The sequence below is a fragment of the Triturus cristatus genome, chromosome 1_2 (assembly GCF_964204655.1).
Source record: "Triturus cristatus chromosome 1_2, aTriCri1.1, whole genome shotgun sequence".
Taxonomy (NCBI): Eukaryota; Metazoa; Chordata; class Amphibia; order Caudata; family Salamandridae; genus Triturus; species Triturus cristatus.
Window position 1 is genome coordinate 1,122,346,413 of NC_140580.1, and position 15,200 is coordinate 1,122,361,612.

The 15,200-nt window shown below is 47.8% G+C and overlaps 1 protein-coding gene across 6 annotated transcripts in view; it reads left to right on the forward strand.

Annotated features, from left to right (window-relative positions):
* The window catches only part of PBX3 (PBX homeobox 3), a 416,653-nt gene extending 403,033 nt beyond the window's left edge, over positions 1-13,620 (forward strand). For 5 of the 6 annotated variants that reach the window (XR_014964693.1, XM_085613810.1, XM_085613808.1 and 2 more), the window contains one exon: positions 12,060-13,620. Coding sequence is in view for 2 of the 6 variants with exons in the window: in XM_085613806.1 (XP_085469932.1) it covers positions 12,060-12,152 (93 nt within the window). In the remaining 4 variants the exon portion in view is untranslated. The remainder of the gene's footprint in view (positions 1-12,059) is intronic. The other variant, XR_014964699.1, reaches the window with a different exon arrangement.
* Positions 13,621-15,200: the final 1,580 nt, after the last annotated feature.

The following is a 15,200-nucleotide window of genomic DNA, read 5'->3' on the forward strand; positions in this document are numbered from 1 at the left end:
TATGAAGGCGGTCAGCTGGGTGTTTACGATTCTCTCTGTGACTTTGGCTGCGAAGGGTAGGAGAGAGATGGGCCGGTAGTTTTTCAGGTCTGTAGGGTCGACCGTAGGTTTCTTGAGGAGGGGTTTAACCTCTGCCCATTTCCAGTCGTCTGGGCAGAGGCCTGATCTGAGGGAGGCGTTGATGGTTCTACCTAGTTTGGGTGCGATGACGGTGGCGGCCCTGTGGAATATGTGCAGTGGGCAGGGGTCCGTAGGTGCTCCTGAGTGGGTTTTCTTCATGGTCGCGGTGATGAGTTCGATGGTAGCGGGGTCCCAGGACTTGATGGTAGGCTGATCGGCGGTGGTCGGTAGGGGGGTGGTGTTCTTCGTTGGTTTGTTGAAGTTGTCGTAGAGTTCCTTGATCTTTAGCTGGAATTAGCAGCTGAGCTTGTCGCAGAGTTCCTGGGAGGGTGTGATATACTTGGCTTCGCAGGTGGGTTTGGAGAATTGCTGTACGACGCTGAACAGTTCCTTGGCGTTGGTCACGTTGGTCCGGACCTTGTCTCTTATGAAGGTCCGTTTGGTGTCTCTTATGCGTTGGTGGTATTCCTTCAGGGCACTTTTGTGGTTGTTCCGTGTTTCCGTGGTTTTCAGGTGTCGCCAGGTTTTTGCTAGGCATTGCAGGAGCGTCTGGCTTCTTGAAGTTCTGTGGTGAACCAAGCAGCTTTTAGAGGGCGTTGTTTGGCAGGGGGTCAGAAGGGTGCGAGTTTGTCGGTGCAGCAGGAGATCCAGTGGTGAAATTCCCTGTCTGAGGAGTTGGTGTTGTGCGTAGTGATGGGCGGGTTTTGATGGAGGGTGGTGCTAAGGTGTTCCTCTGGTATGGCCATCTGAGGAAGATGTGACAGTCAAATGTTTAACACAGCAGAGTATATAGGCCTGCTGCCAGAGGGCAAGAAACAGGAGTTTAAGGCAAGCAGTGGGTGAGACAGCTTATGACAAGTTTAAGTAGCAGCAGTACTCAATATGCAAGGATGGTTTTGAGCAACTTCTGAAGAGAAATTCACATCTTGGAAATGCCACCTGATTGTGATTTCCTGTTTGCGAAGCACATTGATGACTCTGTCCAACATACAAAGTCCGAAATAGATACTGCCAGCCCCTTGGAATCCTACAGAAATTGTGCTTACAGGCCTCTCAAAACGCTATGGGAAGAAGGCAGATGCTTTATTGTGAAGGAGACCAGGCCTGTCTCTACCAAACATATCAACTACTGCAGTCACAGTTCAGAACAGCAGCCTTACAAAGTGCCACCAAAAGCGGTGTATGTCAGACCACAAACTAGGTGTATAGGAGGGAGTCAGAAAAAACCATAAGGTACCAGATGGTGGCTTCAAAGGATGTACTTGCTGCTTATGGAAGGGTAGATCATAACACCTTTAGCTCTCCAAGGCGTCTAGTTCCATATCCCCCTTCAACCAAATCATCGCAAATTCTTAAGCTTTGAGGTGGCCATTGACTGTTGCTATTTTTTTGTAATTCCTATAGCCTCAGCTCCGCATCGAGAATCTTCACAGAGTGCATGACACTGATGGCTGCATTTCTCTACAATGGCTAGGCTATCAGATATTCCTGCACCACCGCGCATGACTAATCAAAGGCAGTTCCCTCGGGACATAAAAAGCTCAACTACTCCATGCCTTCGATTTTTCAATATTCTAGGTTTCAATTTAAACAAGGAAAAATCAACACTGAGACCATCACACACCTTTCAATTCCTGGTTGCAGTCATGAATACCTTGGATAGGAAAGCATACCTTCTTTAGGGGAGGGTAGCATGTCCTCGATATTAGCAGCCAAAGTTCAGAGACAGACAACATTCACTGAGCTCTTACTGAAAAGAGTGAAGGGAATAATGTACTTGTGTAGCCTTCTCATTCCAATGTCTTCTGCCATCTGAGAACATGACCTATACAAGAGGAATTTGAAAAAAATGACCTCAAGCTTCACGCCCCTCAGTGATCAAGTCTGAGTCAGTCGCACCTAAAATGATAGGGGCACTTCTTTAGTGGAAGTCTGTGAACACCACAGGATTAGACATTCTGTACAACGGCCGCAAGCCTGCTTTCTAATGATCACAGATGCATCCATGATGGCGTGAGCACCTCCAGCAGCTCCAAAATGATTGCGGTCTAGGCAAAAGGCAGCCTTACAAGTCAAGTACTGGAGCTGGGGGCTGTCAGACGAAGGATGGTCTTTTCTGCCTCACAGACAGTGCCATATGTGCTGATCTAGGTGACTGTCCATGTTCTACATGAACCAAGCTGAAAGGAATGAAGTCTCAGACACTTTCGGAGGAAACCCAGCGGTTAAGGCTCTTGGAAGTACACCACCACATCTCTCTTTGTGCAGAACATCTTACATAAACATTCAACAATTAAATGGACGTGCCTAGTCACCATATGCAGTACTGCCACAAAAGGAAGCTCAACAACAAGACACTGCTGAATGTGTTTGACTCCTATGGAAGACGAAGGTAGACCTGTATGCAACACAAGCAAACCAAAGGTCCCAGTTTTACACATGCAAGCATCATCGGACAGGATAATGGCCAGATGCTTTTTCAGTCCCATAGTCAGGGAAATATGCACACACTTTTCCGCCTCTTTTCACCCCGAAGGTCATTGCAGAGCTGAAGCATGAACTATGCCAGACCATTCTGTTCACTCCAGCGTAGCCCAGTCAGTATTGATTCGAAGACCTGCTCTCTTGGAGGCCATTACTCATTCTTCCGGGATCACAAATGGATCTTCTCTCCAGGTGTCAGGGCCATGGTGTACCTACGAACCGGGGGTCTTCAAAGCTTTTCCACTCTTGTTGCATTTAATGAAATGCCAATCTACACAGCAAACACCTCTCATGGAAGACAGAATTACTTCTAGCCTTGACATCAGCCATGTGGTGAGTGAAATCCAGGGATTCACAGTGAAGAGGCTGTTTTTTCAGTTTACCAAGGTTACAGGCACATTGTCCACAAATCCACAATTTATGCCAAAGGTGCTGTCTGACTTTCACAACAAAGGAACCAGTTGTGCTCAAAGCTTTTCTTAACACCATTTAAATATTTTTCCGCAATCTCCAGTGCCCGCCCACCATCAACGAGCCATGCCGGCCGCCCCTGTCTGCTTTTAGAGCATTCTCAAACTCTTGGCAGGATTACCCATTACCCAAACAAGGAATCTGCAGATGAGTTGCAGCAGCTGGTGCCTTCTTCCCTACAAAATACTGTGTAACCACTCAGGAGAACAGCTGCAGCGTATTCTACAAGGAACCTGGCCACTTCAGCAACCCTCTTTGTGGCGCATGATAGGGTTAGCAGGAAATATTTTTTCTGGACATTTGTTGTGCGGCAACATGGAACAACTGTCCCACATTTACTCAGCACTACTGCTTAGAGGCGTTAGTGGATGGAAACACAGTGGGCCAAGCAGGTCTTTGTTTTCTTTTTCAATAAGCTGAACTGTTTTCTACTGTTATCCACCATCCACAGTTTTGATGCTATTTATGAATGGTACTGCTTACTAATCTAACTCTATGTGATGTCAATGTATATCTATGAAAGATCCAGTGCTGCAGAAGAAAAGCAAGATACTCTCGTGTAGGTAGCTCCAGTTCTCCAGTGTTGTTATCTTTCATAGATTCACATCTGCCCCACCTCCAGTTATGTCTTCTTTTCACATTTGTGGTGGAATGACCTCTTAGGCAAGAGGACATCAGGCTGGAGTTTGACTCCGTGAGTGTACTACTAAAGTGACACTGGTTTAAGACGCATAGCGCTACCTCAAAGGTATTGTGGGAGTCCCACCTTGATGACGAGGGATGACGCTAGCGGGAGGATCTATGAAAGGTGCCAGTGCTGGAGGCTTTGGTTACAGATACCCTTTTTCCGTTCGGTGCATGCTCAGCATTGTTATTGTATGTCCTGCAGAGAAGGTTGAATGAGTAGGAGGAGCCACTTCCAGCTGGTGTTTCAGCAGCTCCTCTTCCCACTGTAGCCTGGCTCTGCTCCCATCCCCGGGGCCAAAAGAAACCATAGACTGACGTCCGCAAAAGGTGCACAGCACCATGATATTTGTAAGAACGTACAGAAAGGACAAGGCACAGAAGCCTGGCATCAATCCCTGTGCAGGGCCCCAGGGGAGAAGCACTTGTTACTGCTCGTATAGAAGGGTGGCATGCCCAGTGCAGGGCCCCAGGGGAGAAGCACTTGTTACTGCTCGTGTTGAAGGGTGTTATGCTCAGTACAGGGTTCCCAGGGGAGAAGCACTTGTTACTGCTCGTGGTGAAGGGTGCCATGCTCAGCGCAGTGCCCCGGGTAGAAGCTCTTGTTACTGCTCGTGTGGAAGGGTGCCATGCTCAGCGCAGGGCCCCAGGGGAGAAGCACTTGTTACTGCTCATGTAGAAGGGTGCCATGCTTAGCGCAGGGGCCCCAGGGGAGAAGCACTTGTTACTGTTGGTGTTGAAGGGTGCCATGCTCAGTGCAGGGCCCCAGGAAAGAAGCACTTGTTACTGCTCCTGTGGAAGGGGTGCCATGCTCAGTGCAGGGGCCCCAGGGGAGAAGCACTTGTTACTGCTCGTGTAGAAGGGTGCCATGCTCAGTGCAGGGCCCCAGGAAAGAAGCACTTGTTACTGCTCCTGTGGAAGGGGTGCCATGCTCAGTGCAGGGGCCCCAGGGGAGAAGCACTTGTTACTGCTCGTGTAGAAGGGTGCCATGCTCAGTGGAGGGCCCCAAGGGAGAAACACTTGTTACTGCTCCTGTGGAAGGGGTGCCATGCTCAGTGCAGGGCCCCGGGGAGAAGCCCTTGTTACTGCTCGTGTAGAAGGGTTGCATGCTCAGTGGAGGGCCCCGGGGGAGAAGCCCTTGTTACTGCTCGTGTAGAAGGGTTGCATGCTCAGTGGAGGGCCCCGGGGGAGAAGCCCTTGTTACTGCTCGTGTGGAAGGGTGTCATGCTCAGTGCAGGGCCCCAGGGGAGAAGCACTTGTTACTGCTCGTGTGGAAGGGTGCCATGCTCAGTGCAGGGCCCCGGGGAGAAGCCCTTGTTACTGCTCGTGTGGAAGGGTGCCATGCTCAGCGCAGGGCCCTAAGGGAGAAGCCCTTGTTACTGCTCGTGTAGAAGGGTGCCATGCTCAGTGGAGGGCCCCGGGGGAGAAGCCCTTGTTACTGCTCGTGTAGAAGGGTGCCATGCTCAGTGGAGGGCCCCGGGGGAGAAGCCCTTGTTACTGCTCGTGTAGAAGGATGCCATGATCAGTACAGGGTTCCCAGGGGAGAAGCACTTGTTACTGCTCGTGTGGAAGGGTGCCATGCTCAGCGCAGTGCCCCGGGTAGAAGCTCTTGTTACTGCTCGTGTGGAAGGGTGCCATGCTCAGTGGAGGGCCCCAAGGGAGAAACACTTGTTACTGCTCCTGTGGAAGGGGTGCCATGCTCAGTGCAGGGCCCCGGGGAGAAGCACTTGTTACTGCTCGTGTAGAAGGGTGGCATGCTCAGTGGAGGGCCCCGGGGAGAAGCACTTGTTACTGCTCGTGTGGAAGGGTGCCATGCTCAGTGGAGGGCCCCGGGGGAGAAGCCCTTGTTACTGCTCGTGTGGAAGGGTGCCATGCTCAGTGCAGGGCCCCGGGGAGAAGCCCTTGTTACTGCTCGTGTGGAAGGGTGCCATGCTCAGCGCAGGGCCCTAAGGGAGAAGCCCTTGTTACTGCTCGTGTAGAAGGGTGCCATGCTCAGTGGAGGGCCCCGGGGGAGAAGCCCTTGTTACTGCTCGTGTAGAAGGGTGCCATGCTCAGTGCAGGGCCCCAGGGGAGAAGCACTTGCTGCTGCTCGTGTAGAAGGGTGGCATGCTCAGTACAGGGGCCCCAGGGGAGAAGCACTTGTTACTGCTCGTGTAGAAGGGTGCCATGCTCAGTGGAGTGCCCCGGGGGAGAAGCCCTTGTTACTGCTCGTGTGGAAGGGTGCCATGCCCAGCGCAGGTCCCCGGGGAGAAGCCCTTGTTACTGCTCGTGTGGAAGGGTGTCATGCCCAGTGCAGGGCCCCAGGGGAGAAGCACTTGTTACTGCTCGTGTGGAAGGGTGCCATGCTCAGCGCAGTGCCCCGGGTAGAAGCTCTTGTTACTGCTCGTGTGGAAGGGTGCCATGCTCAGCGCAGGGCCCCAGGGGAGAAGCACTTGTTACTGCTCATGTAGAAGGGTGCCATGCTCAGTGCAGGGCCCCAGGGGAGAAGCCCTTGTTACTGCTCGTGTGGAAGGGTGCCATGCTCAGTGCAGGGCCCCAGGGGAGAAGCACTTGTTACTGTTCGTGTTGAAGGGTGCCATGCTCAGTGCAGGGCCCCAGGGGAGAAGCCCTTGTTACTGCTCGTGTGGAAGGGTGCCATGCTCAGTGCAGGGCCCCAGGGGAGAAGCCCTTGTTACTGCTCGTGTGGAAGGGTGCCATGCTCAGTGCAGGGCCCCAGGAAAGAAGCACTTGTTACTGCTCCTGTGGAAGGGGGGCCATGCTCAGTGCAGGGGCCCCAGGGGAGAAGCACTTGTTACTGCTCGTGTAGAAGGGTGCCATGCTCAGTGCAGGGCCCCGGGGAGAAGCCCTTGTTACTGCTCGTGTGGAAGGGTGCCATGCTCAGTGCAGGGCCCCGGGGAGAAGCCCTTGTTACTGCTCGTGTGGAAGGGTGCCATGCTCAGTGCAGGGCCCCAGGGGAGAAGCACTTGTTACTGCTCGTGTGGAAGGGTGTCATGCTCAGTGCAGGGCCCCAGGGGAGAAGCACTTGTTACTGCTCGTGTGGAAGGGTGCCATGCTCAGTGCAGGGCCCCGGGGAGAAGCCCTTGTTACTGCTCGTGTGGAAGGGTGCCATGCTCAGCGCAGGGCCCTAAGGGAGAAGCCCTTGTTACTGCTCGTGTAGAAGGGTGCCATGATCAGTACAGGGTTCCCAGGGGAGAAGCACTTGTTACTGCTCGTGTGGAAGGGTGCCATGCTCAGTGCAGGGCCCCGGGGAGAAGCCCTTGTTACTGCTCGTGTGGAAGGGTGCCATGCTCAGCGCAGGGCCCTAAGGGAGAAGCCCTTGTTACTGCTCGTGTAGAAGGGTGCCATGATCAGTACAGGGTTCCCAGGGGAGAAGCCCTTGTTACTGCTCGTGTGGAAGGGTGCCATGCTCAGCGCAGTGCCCCGGGTAGAAGCTCTTGTTACTGCTCCTGTGGAAGGGGTGCCATGCTCAGTGCAGGGCCCCGGGGAGAAGCACTTGTTACTGCTCGTGTGGAAGGGTGCCATGCTTAGCGCAGGGGCCCCAGGGGAGAAGCACTTGTTACTGCTCATGTAGAAGGGTGCCATGCTTAGCGCAGGGGCCCCAGGGGAGAAGCACTTGTTACTGCTCATGTAGAAGGGTGGCATGCTCAGTACAGGGGCCCCAGGGGAGAAGCACTTGTTACTGCTCGTGTGGAAGGGTGCCATGCTTAGCGCAGGGGCCCCAGGGGAGAAGCACTTGTTACTGCTCATGTAGAAGGGTGGCATGCTCAGTACAGGGGCCCCAGGGGAGAAGCACTTGTTACTGCTCGTGTAGAAGGGTGCCATGCTCAGTGGAGGGCCCCGGGGAGAAGCACTTGTTACTGCTCGTGTGGAAGGGTGCCATGCTCAGCGCAGTGCCCTAAGGGAGAAGCCCTTGTTACTGCTCGTGTGGAAGGGTGCCATGCTCAGTGGAGGGCTGCGCACGCGCTGGCACTAGCTCTGGTCACACTTGTCCCCGGCCTGCGGGCGGGTGTTTCAGCTCACAGATGCCATACATGGAGGCAGATTACTTTTCTTGGTAGGTCCTTGTGGCCCTTTTAGCATATGCTAACCTTTCATTTGTTGACGGTCCCTTGTTTGGGGAAGAGTTGCTGCAAAGGCTAGTCCCTGCCGCGGGCAGTCCCGGGCAGCATGGCAGACTGCACTGCGCCAGCCGGAGCGGCCGTCACTTTCACTCAGTCCTCCCAGCTCACGAGGCCTGCACCTCTCTCCGCCCGAGTGACATTAAAATATGTAGCGACAAGCTGTCTGCACAGCAGAAATGGGATCAGACGTCGAGTTCAGCAGTTGCCTGTGTGCCAAGACATAAGGTGGCTGTATTTGTGAATCCTGCTCGTGATCCTGTGGGGTTTGTGCTGGAAGGGCCAGGGACAGGTGGACGCACGGAGCACATGCATGGACAGGGAAGTCAGGCCCAAGCCTGACTCTTTAATCCCCAGCTTTTCTTGTATGTGTTTTTACGATATCAACGCCATTTTGTTTTGGAAGCAAAGTTCACCTATTCCGCCCTTGGTGTAGAATCAATCACATGTGCCTTTGTAACACCACACGTGGGAACAATAAGCTACGACTTCTCACCCCAGCACACCGTGACACTTGGAAACTAACAGTGTTAGTCCCTCTTTTTCAAACAAAAAATATGAAGCGTGGTCGTTTTACTGATTCGCATAAGTAAAACAAATGCTTCAGGCAGTGCAATGTATTCAAATTAAAATATGTTTATTTGGGGCTATTTAGTCTACACTGCTATATCAGAAATGAATGCACTCGTGAACATATCATTAAATAATGAGAAGGTTGACCATTAAAACAGCAAATATAGTTAATATGTGGGTCTTAATTTGAGGTTTGTAGACCATGTCCTGGTCTATGTTGCCAGTTGGCACCCTCTGCTAAAGTTAATAAAAACCATTCACATGTTTCTGCTTTTGCCACAGTGCGTATCCGCAGCGGGCCGGCTACGGCTGTAGGGCCTCAGCCTTCCATATATAAAATGCCGGATCGATGTCTCCTCTGCTCTCGTGACGTACAATGGATCCAGTGATCCATGCGTTAGTTCAGCAGTTCTTAATCCGCGTTCCACTGACCCCCGGGGCTACAACACCTATTCAAGGGGTGCCCAGCAGAACGATAAAGCACATATACAAAAAAGCAACATTTTAAAGTCCACATATTTAAACGCTCTGTAAATAAATGTGAAGGAATTTGAAATCGGAATTAAAAAATGAAGTTGGTGGCCTTGGCTTGACTTCTTAGAGCAGCAGAAGTACAGCTGAGGGACCTGGCACTGATTAGCACCGGCCCGTGCCCACAAGCAGAGAGCAGGCATCACCAACAGAAAAGAAAGACCGACAGCTAGTGAACCCTCTCCTCCAGCTGACCTCGTGTTCCGATCTGGCGCTGCCCCTTGGCAGACCCCCGCTGTTCATTACTCAGCTAACGTTCATTTTTTCCATATGTCAGACCTGCACTTATCAGTGTTTTTGCTTTTAATGTGCCCAAGCTCTTTTACCCATAAGAATGGGGGAAACGAAAACAAATCAGGAAGGCATCCTTTAATGCTAGTGCTGGTAGCAGCACTTCCGGGTGTGTGAGTGTGCCTCAAGGAGAAAGGGGTATTATGTGCAGCAGAACTACATGACTCTCATCCTATATAAGAAAGTCCACAATGGAAGGTGCCCTCTTCCTAAATGTTGCAGAGAAGCCCGCTAAGGATGCCCTCTGGGCACAGGGTATGCACGTACAGCCCAAAGGCTGTCGATGGCCCTGCTTTGACCCTCATCAGCAAGGGTCAGGTTTTGCCGGATTTTAGTGCAGATTTTTCCACAGCCGCAGTGGATGTTTGAAAATCAACAGGTCGTGCACAGCAGCATGAAGCCAGCAATGAACACAGAAGCCACTGCAGGTTCACTGGTGAAAGTCAACACGCGTCTGCTTCAGTGCCACTCACTGTGTATGCGCAACTGTCGCTCTGCGCTCTCTCGCCAATGGAACCCCCTTCTGCGATCATCCCTACCAGCGCCCTCATGCCCTGCCTCACCGACAGTGCTCCTAGACTAGGTCCTAGCTTCACAGATATCCAATATCAAATAAAAACAATCACGTTACAGGTCGTTGCTGCTACTAATGCTACATATGGACGGCTGACACTTTGCCACTGAATCACTCATCACATGTTCAAATGTGGTCTTGTTTTACTGTTTTAAAACACTGATTTAAAAAAAAAAGAATGGAGAATGTGCTTCCATCGTCATTATCTGTACTCCTCCCCATATTACAGTACGTGTGCCTTACATTTTACTCTCAACTATTGGTGAAGCCACAAATCGAACTGGGACTACTGGTTTCACAGCTTCAGGTGTATTTTTCCAGTGGTGGCCCAGCTTTTTCATATCCCACACGTCAGCCACCCTTGTTCCAAACAAACTACTGGTGACTACGGACAAGGGTGGGCAAGGGATGCCGGGGAGGATATTGCATAGTTTATATACTCAACAGCTCCGCAAAGCACTTCACTGGTACCATCCGGATTCAGCCTCAATCGGTAAACACTGCTACCAAAAATGAAGGTGCAAGATTAGGAGGAGCGGTTGTGAAAATGCCATCAATATGTAGTCTCTGCACCAACCTCCTAAGAGCCTGCAGGATCCCATGTCGCCCATCTGATACCTCTTCAAGCCCCTTTTGTCCTGATAGCAGGTGTGCTGAGAAGCAGGCACACTTGGTGACCATCCTTTCCTTTACCTCTACCATCTAGTAGCAGGGGGGATTGAACAGCAGTCAGACATCTCGTATCCACCTGAAAATCACCTGTAATGACAACCCTTAGAAGCCAGGACTGTCTCAGTGAAATCTGGCTCCATTCCCACAGGAGAGTGACCATCAGCCTGGTGGTTCTAAAGCAGCCTGGAGACACCACTCTGCAGTGGCCTTCACCCTAGTCTGTTATCTATCTTCTTTAGGTACGCTCTTAGTGCCCCATGCAGCCTCGCTGGTATCTCTGTTCCCTCCCATCCTGTGGGACATCTCTTGACTCCAAGTGCAGTAGCCTCAGAATGATGGCTACTGCAAGGCAAAGTTCACATTTTCCAACTGACCAGGCATCCCCCTCCCTCTTGAAGCTGAAGACTGGCCATTGACAAGAGCAGATTGATAACACAAGAACATCACATATTTCCTACTCTAGTTTGTTGCCAATACATTTTCTTGCCACCTTCTAGAATTCATGTCCATTGTTTAAAAGATATTCTGCCACATTTTCTCCCAAGAATTTCCACGCTCTGATGAAGTTACAGAACCCGATGCATAGTTCACGTGCCAGCCGTTTGTCGAGTGATCGGAATGTAATAGCCAATACCATAATGTACCTTGATGGACATCTTTTTAGTGAAGAAATAAGGAAAATTAGGGCGCCCAGGTAAACAACATTCCATGAAAACAGAGCTGTGTGTGAGATTCCCTGTGCTGTTACAAAAATCCGTTTAGAAAAATATTTTGTTTTTCCAACACAATATTTTTTATAGTGCAAATGGGATTCTAGTCCACGGCCAAGTCTGTCACGGGTACATGCAGGGTAATGCTGGATAGGGGCAGGTTCATCCTTTGATGTTGGACATGGGCCAAAGAGTGGATAACTTTTTTAGGGGGGGGCTTCAGTCTATTTTTCACGGAGAAGTGTATTTCTGTTTTTGAACATAGTCCTAAAGTGGAGCCGAAAATATGTTTTAATTCAAGCTGTTGTCACCGGAACCATGGACGTCCATTCAATAAGTAGTCAATAGAGTCCCTTAACTAGAGAGATACACAAACAGAATCTCAATAAAAGCATGTAAACATGAAATACCTTGATGTCATTGTGTGGATCCAATTAAGGCGTTGCCAAGAGCAGAGTATGTGTTCCACAGAAGTACCATTAGCAGACACAGTTCTGCCTCCCGCCCTCCACAAGCAATGATACCACCAGATTGAATTGTTCTCTCAAACTGGAAGGAAGGGGTGGGGATTTGGACGCTTCTCCTGTGAACTGTTAATGGCTACCACTTGCTTAATAGGGTCATTATTGTAACCATTTCATTCCAGGTTGTTTTTCAGTGCCTTGCATGACAAATGTAGCTTTAATCTAATTTCGGGACCTAGATCAAAGTGATTTATTGAATATCCACACTACATCCCTGTTTCAGCATCCAATTCTTCAAATTATATTGTATTGTAGAATGCCATTAATATGTATTAATCCATTAATGGGACTGTGTCTTCCTTTTCAGGCTAATGGAGGATGGCAAGATGCAACTACTCCATCTTCTGTGACTTCCCCTACAGAAGGGCCGGGAAGTGTGCACTCTGATACCTCTAACTAATCGCTTTGCAACTCTTTTTCGTGAGCTGATATGCCTTGATTAGAGCAGTCAGATCCATATGAGAATCCAACCATCTACAGCTTTACAGTAACACCTTCTTTTAGAAAACTTGGCAAATCACTTTTTTAAACTGTCATAAGCATTTTATATTTATAATTCAGATGAAACACAATTTGAAAAAGCACTTTATCCGATTAGGCAAAGAATTAGTATTGTTTTAGCATAACTTATTGTTAAGAGTTTAAACTTTATGATCAGACAGATGCCAGTTACTTGGCTGTAAGAGTATAAATACGAGACAGATGTACCCATCCACAAAAGACATACAGACTCTAGCCCATTTTCTACGTCGCCCAATTGAATGTTTTTTGTCCTTTTTTCCTTTTTGATTGTTTTAATCTTTTAGAACATCTAATTGAGTTGGAATAAAACATCTGTTTATTTCAGTTTCACATTGAAAGCGTTTGAGATTTCTTGTCACATTTTTGCTGTGATCTGTCTGTTTTTTAAAGCTTGTAGCATATTTTCCTCTCTTAAAAAAACAGCAGAAGAACAACAAAGGATGCTTTGGGTCCACTCTGCATTTCATGGACGGACACACATTGGTATTCGGACATAATGAAGAGGCGTTGCTGCTTATGTTTGTGGAGACCACACTCTTGGTTTTACAGTATGAGCGCGGTGCTGCACACAGACTTCTTCATATTTGCCTCGTCCTCTTGGCAGCAAAAAAGCACCATTATATGAGTGTTGTATATAGTGTAGCAAAAGAGTATTTATACATCTCACCAATCAAAACACAGCTTTATTACCTCATGCGAACTCATACAACCAATAGGATTTCAACATGTGCTGTAGCTTAGAGTGCTCACTTACTACCTCTGAACAATACTCACGCAGTAGTTTGTCTATTTCTTATCTTTTCACATCTTGTAATTAGCTCATTGTTCCCCTTCACGAAATGTATTGTACAGTGTAATCTTTTTCAGAAAAATAAATAACCTTAAAAAAAAAAAGCATATCAAGTTGCATTTGCAGCTTTTATACGGAAGGGGAAACATAGGCACTTGCATTTGACACGATACAGTGAAACTGTTGTAAATAATGAAAAACATTTTGAATGTTCTTCATCTTGTTATTAATCCACAACAAAAAAGAAAATCGACAAAAATAATTGTAATGCATTCAAATTTCAGTATTCAGTATGGTATATTTCACCCTGTACAAAGGGGGGAGGACGGAAGGGGCGGGTGAAGGGGGGCGAACATGTTTCTTTCTTTTATATTGTATGCAATTCTGAATCTGATTGGGTCATGGGAAAAAACTTGTGGCAGTGATTCTAATGTATTAATGCGTTCCGTGTTAATTTCTTACTGGTTTACACCCTGAATTAAAAACAAAAGTCTTCCTTGTGGTAGTTTTATGTAGTTTTGAACAAATGAATAAAGTTTTTGCTTTAATGATCAAATGTTGCTGTAATTTATTTCTTGCATTTTGATTTGCAGCTGCCATCTGAGATACAGTGGGCTACAAAGAGTAGCAGATGTGTTATTAGAAAAACAAGTGATATTATTTTAAGCCTCTGACATCTTTTGTGCATTCTCTCATGGGAACGTGTTTTATTTTATTTTTATGAAGTCTTACATGTGTGTGATGGCAAAAATAGGTTTATTGTTGATTGGAAAATACACTTTTGTACCGGGCACAGACATGCAATTTAATAATTTAACAGGAGTTTTTAAACCATGCACCATAGACAAAGCATTGTACTTTCCATTATGTACTGCATCCGGTCAACAGAATGCTTCAAATATTTTTAGAACATCTGCTGGCAATGGTAATCTGATTCCACTAATACATTGAGGGAACTATGCGTTTTTACATACCTCTTAACATCAGATTCTTTGTAACAAAACAAAGGTCAGCAACAGGTAATGGCCTATTTACCATATCTTAAGGAAATTGACTTACAGGAAATCAAATTATTACTAATGACCTGCAGAAAATGGTCTCTAATGTAACCGGTTTAGTGTGTCAGTGGTTCTATCTGGATAAAACAAGGTATAGCTATCATTGTCATTACCTCTCACATCTGGTACGCCCTAATGCAAACTGTGCAGCCCACTTAAATGATGCATTGTACCTTCTTAGGCATTTGCCTCGACTCATGCTATAGCCCTTTACCAGCAAAGTGCTCTTGTTTCAGTCTTCTAGTGCATATCAATTTCAAACTTTGACGAAACTGCATAAAAATAAAATGTGCGATTCAAACAATTGTTCCTAGGAGTTGCACTGCCAGTACATTACTGAAAGCATGTCCATTCTTTAGCAACCTCCAATGACTCTCACTAAATAGCAAGGCCTTTGTAATTGAGAATTTAAACATATTGAACCCGATCATCGAGAAATGTTTAATGTTTTCTCCCTTCAATTTTTACCTCTGTCGGAGAGCTTTTTGGGGAATTCACAGAGGATTCTACGCATAATCAAGGGATGCTGTCACTGTAGCAGATTGGAAGTACTATTTCTAGAATTCCTACGTGAATTCTTGAGTGATCTAATAGGAAATCATTTCACCATGCCTAAAGCTAATAGGGTACATTTACGAGAGCATAAATGTGCTACCCAAATGCAATTGCTATCTTGTTCAAATGTTTCTCTATTTTTTCTAAAAAAAAAAATGTATGTGGAAGATAGTTTTCCATGTTGAGATTCCTGTTCTCTACACCCAAAACACATTTTGGATATATCCTTTCTAGTGTCAGTCTGGAGACGGATGTATTGCTGCATTTCACGGGAGTACATATTTGATGGTAGTCTTTGTGGGAATGTGCATAGCAAACATTTGTGAATTGCTTTTCAGATTTGTGGGTATTCACTCAGTCAGGCAACCCTGCTTTGTAATGCCCCAACTCCCCTCACACATCATATTACACCATAATAACATAATATTATGTGTGAGTCACATGTAATATTAACTGTAAGGGCGTAATAATGCTGCGAGCAACTCCATTTACCAGTATGAAGCCCTGTCCGAATACAAATCTA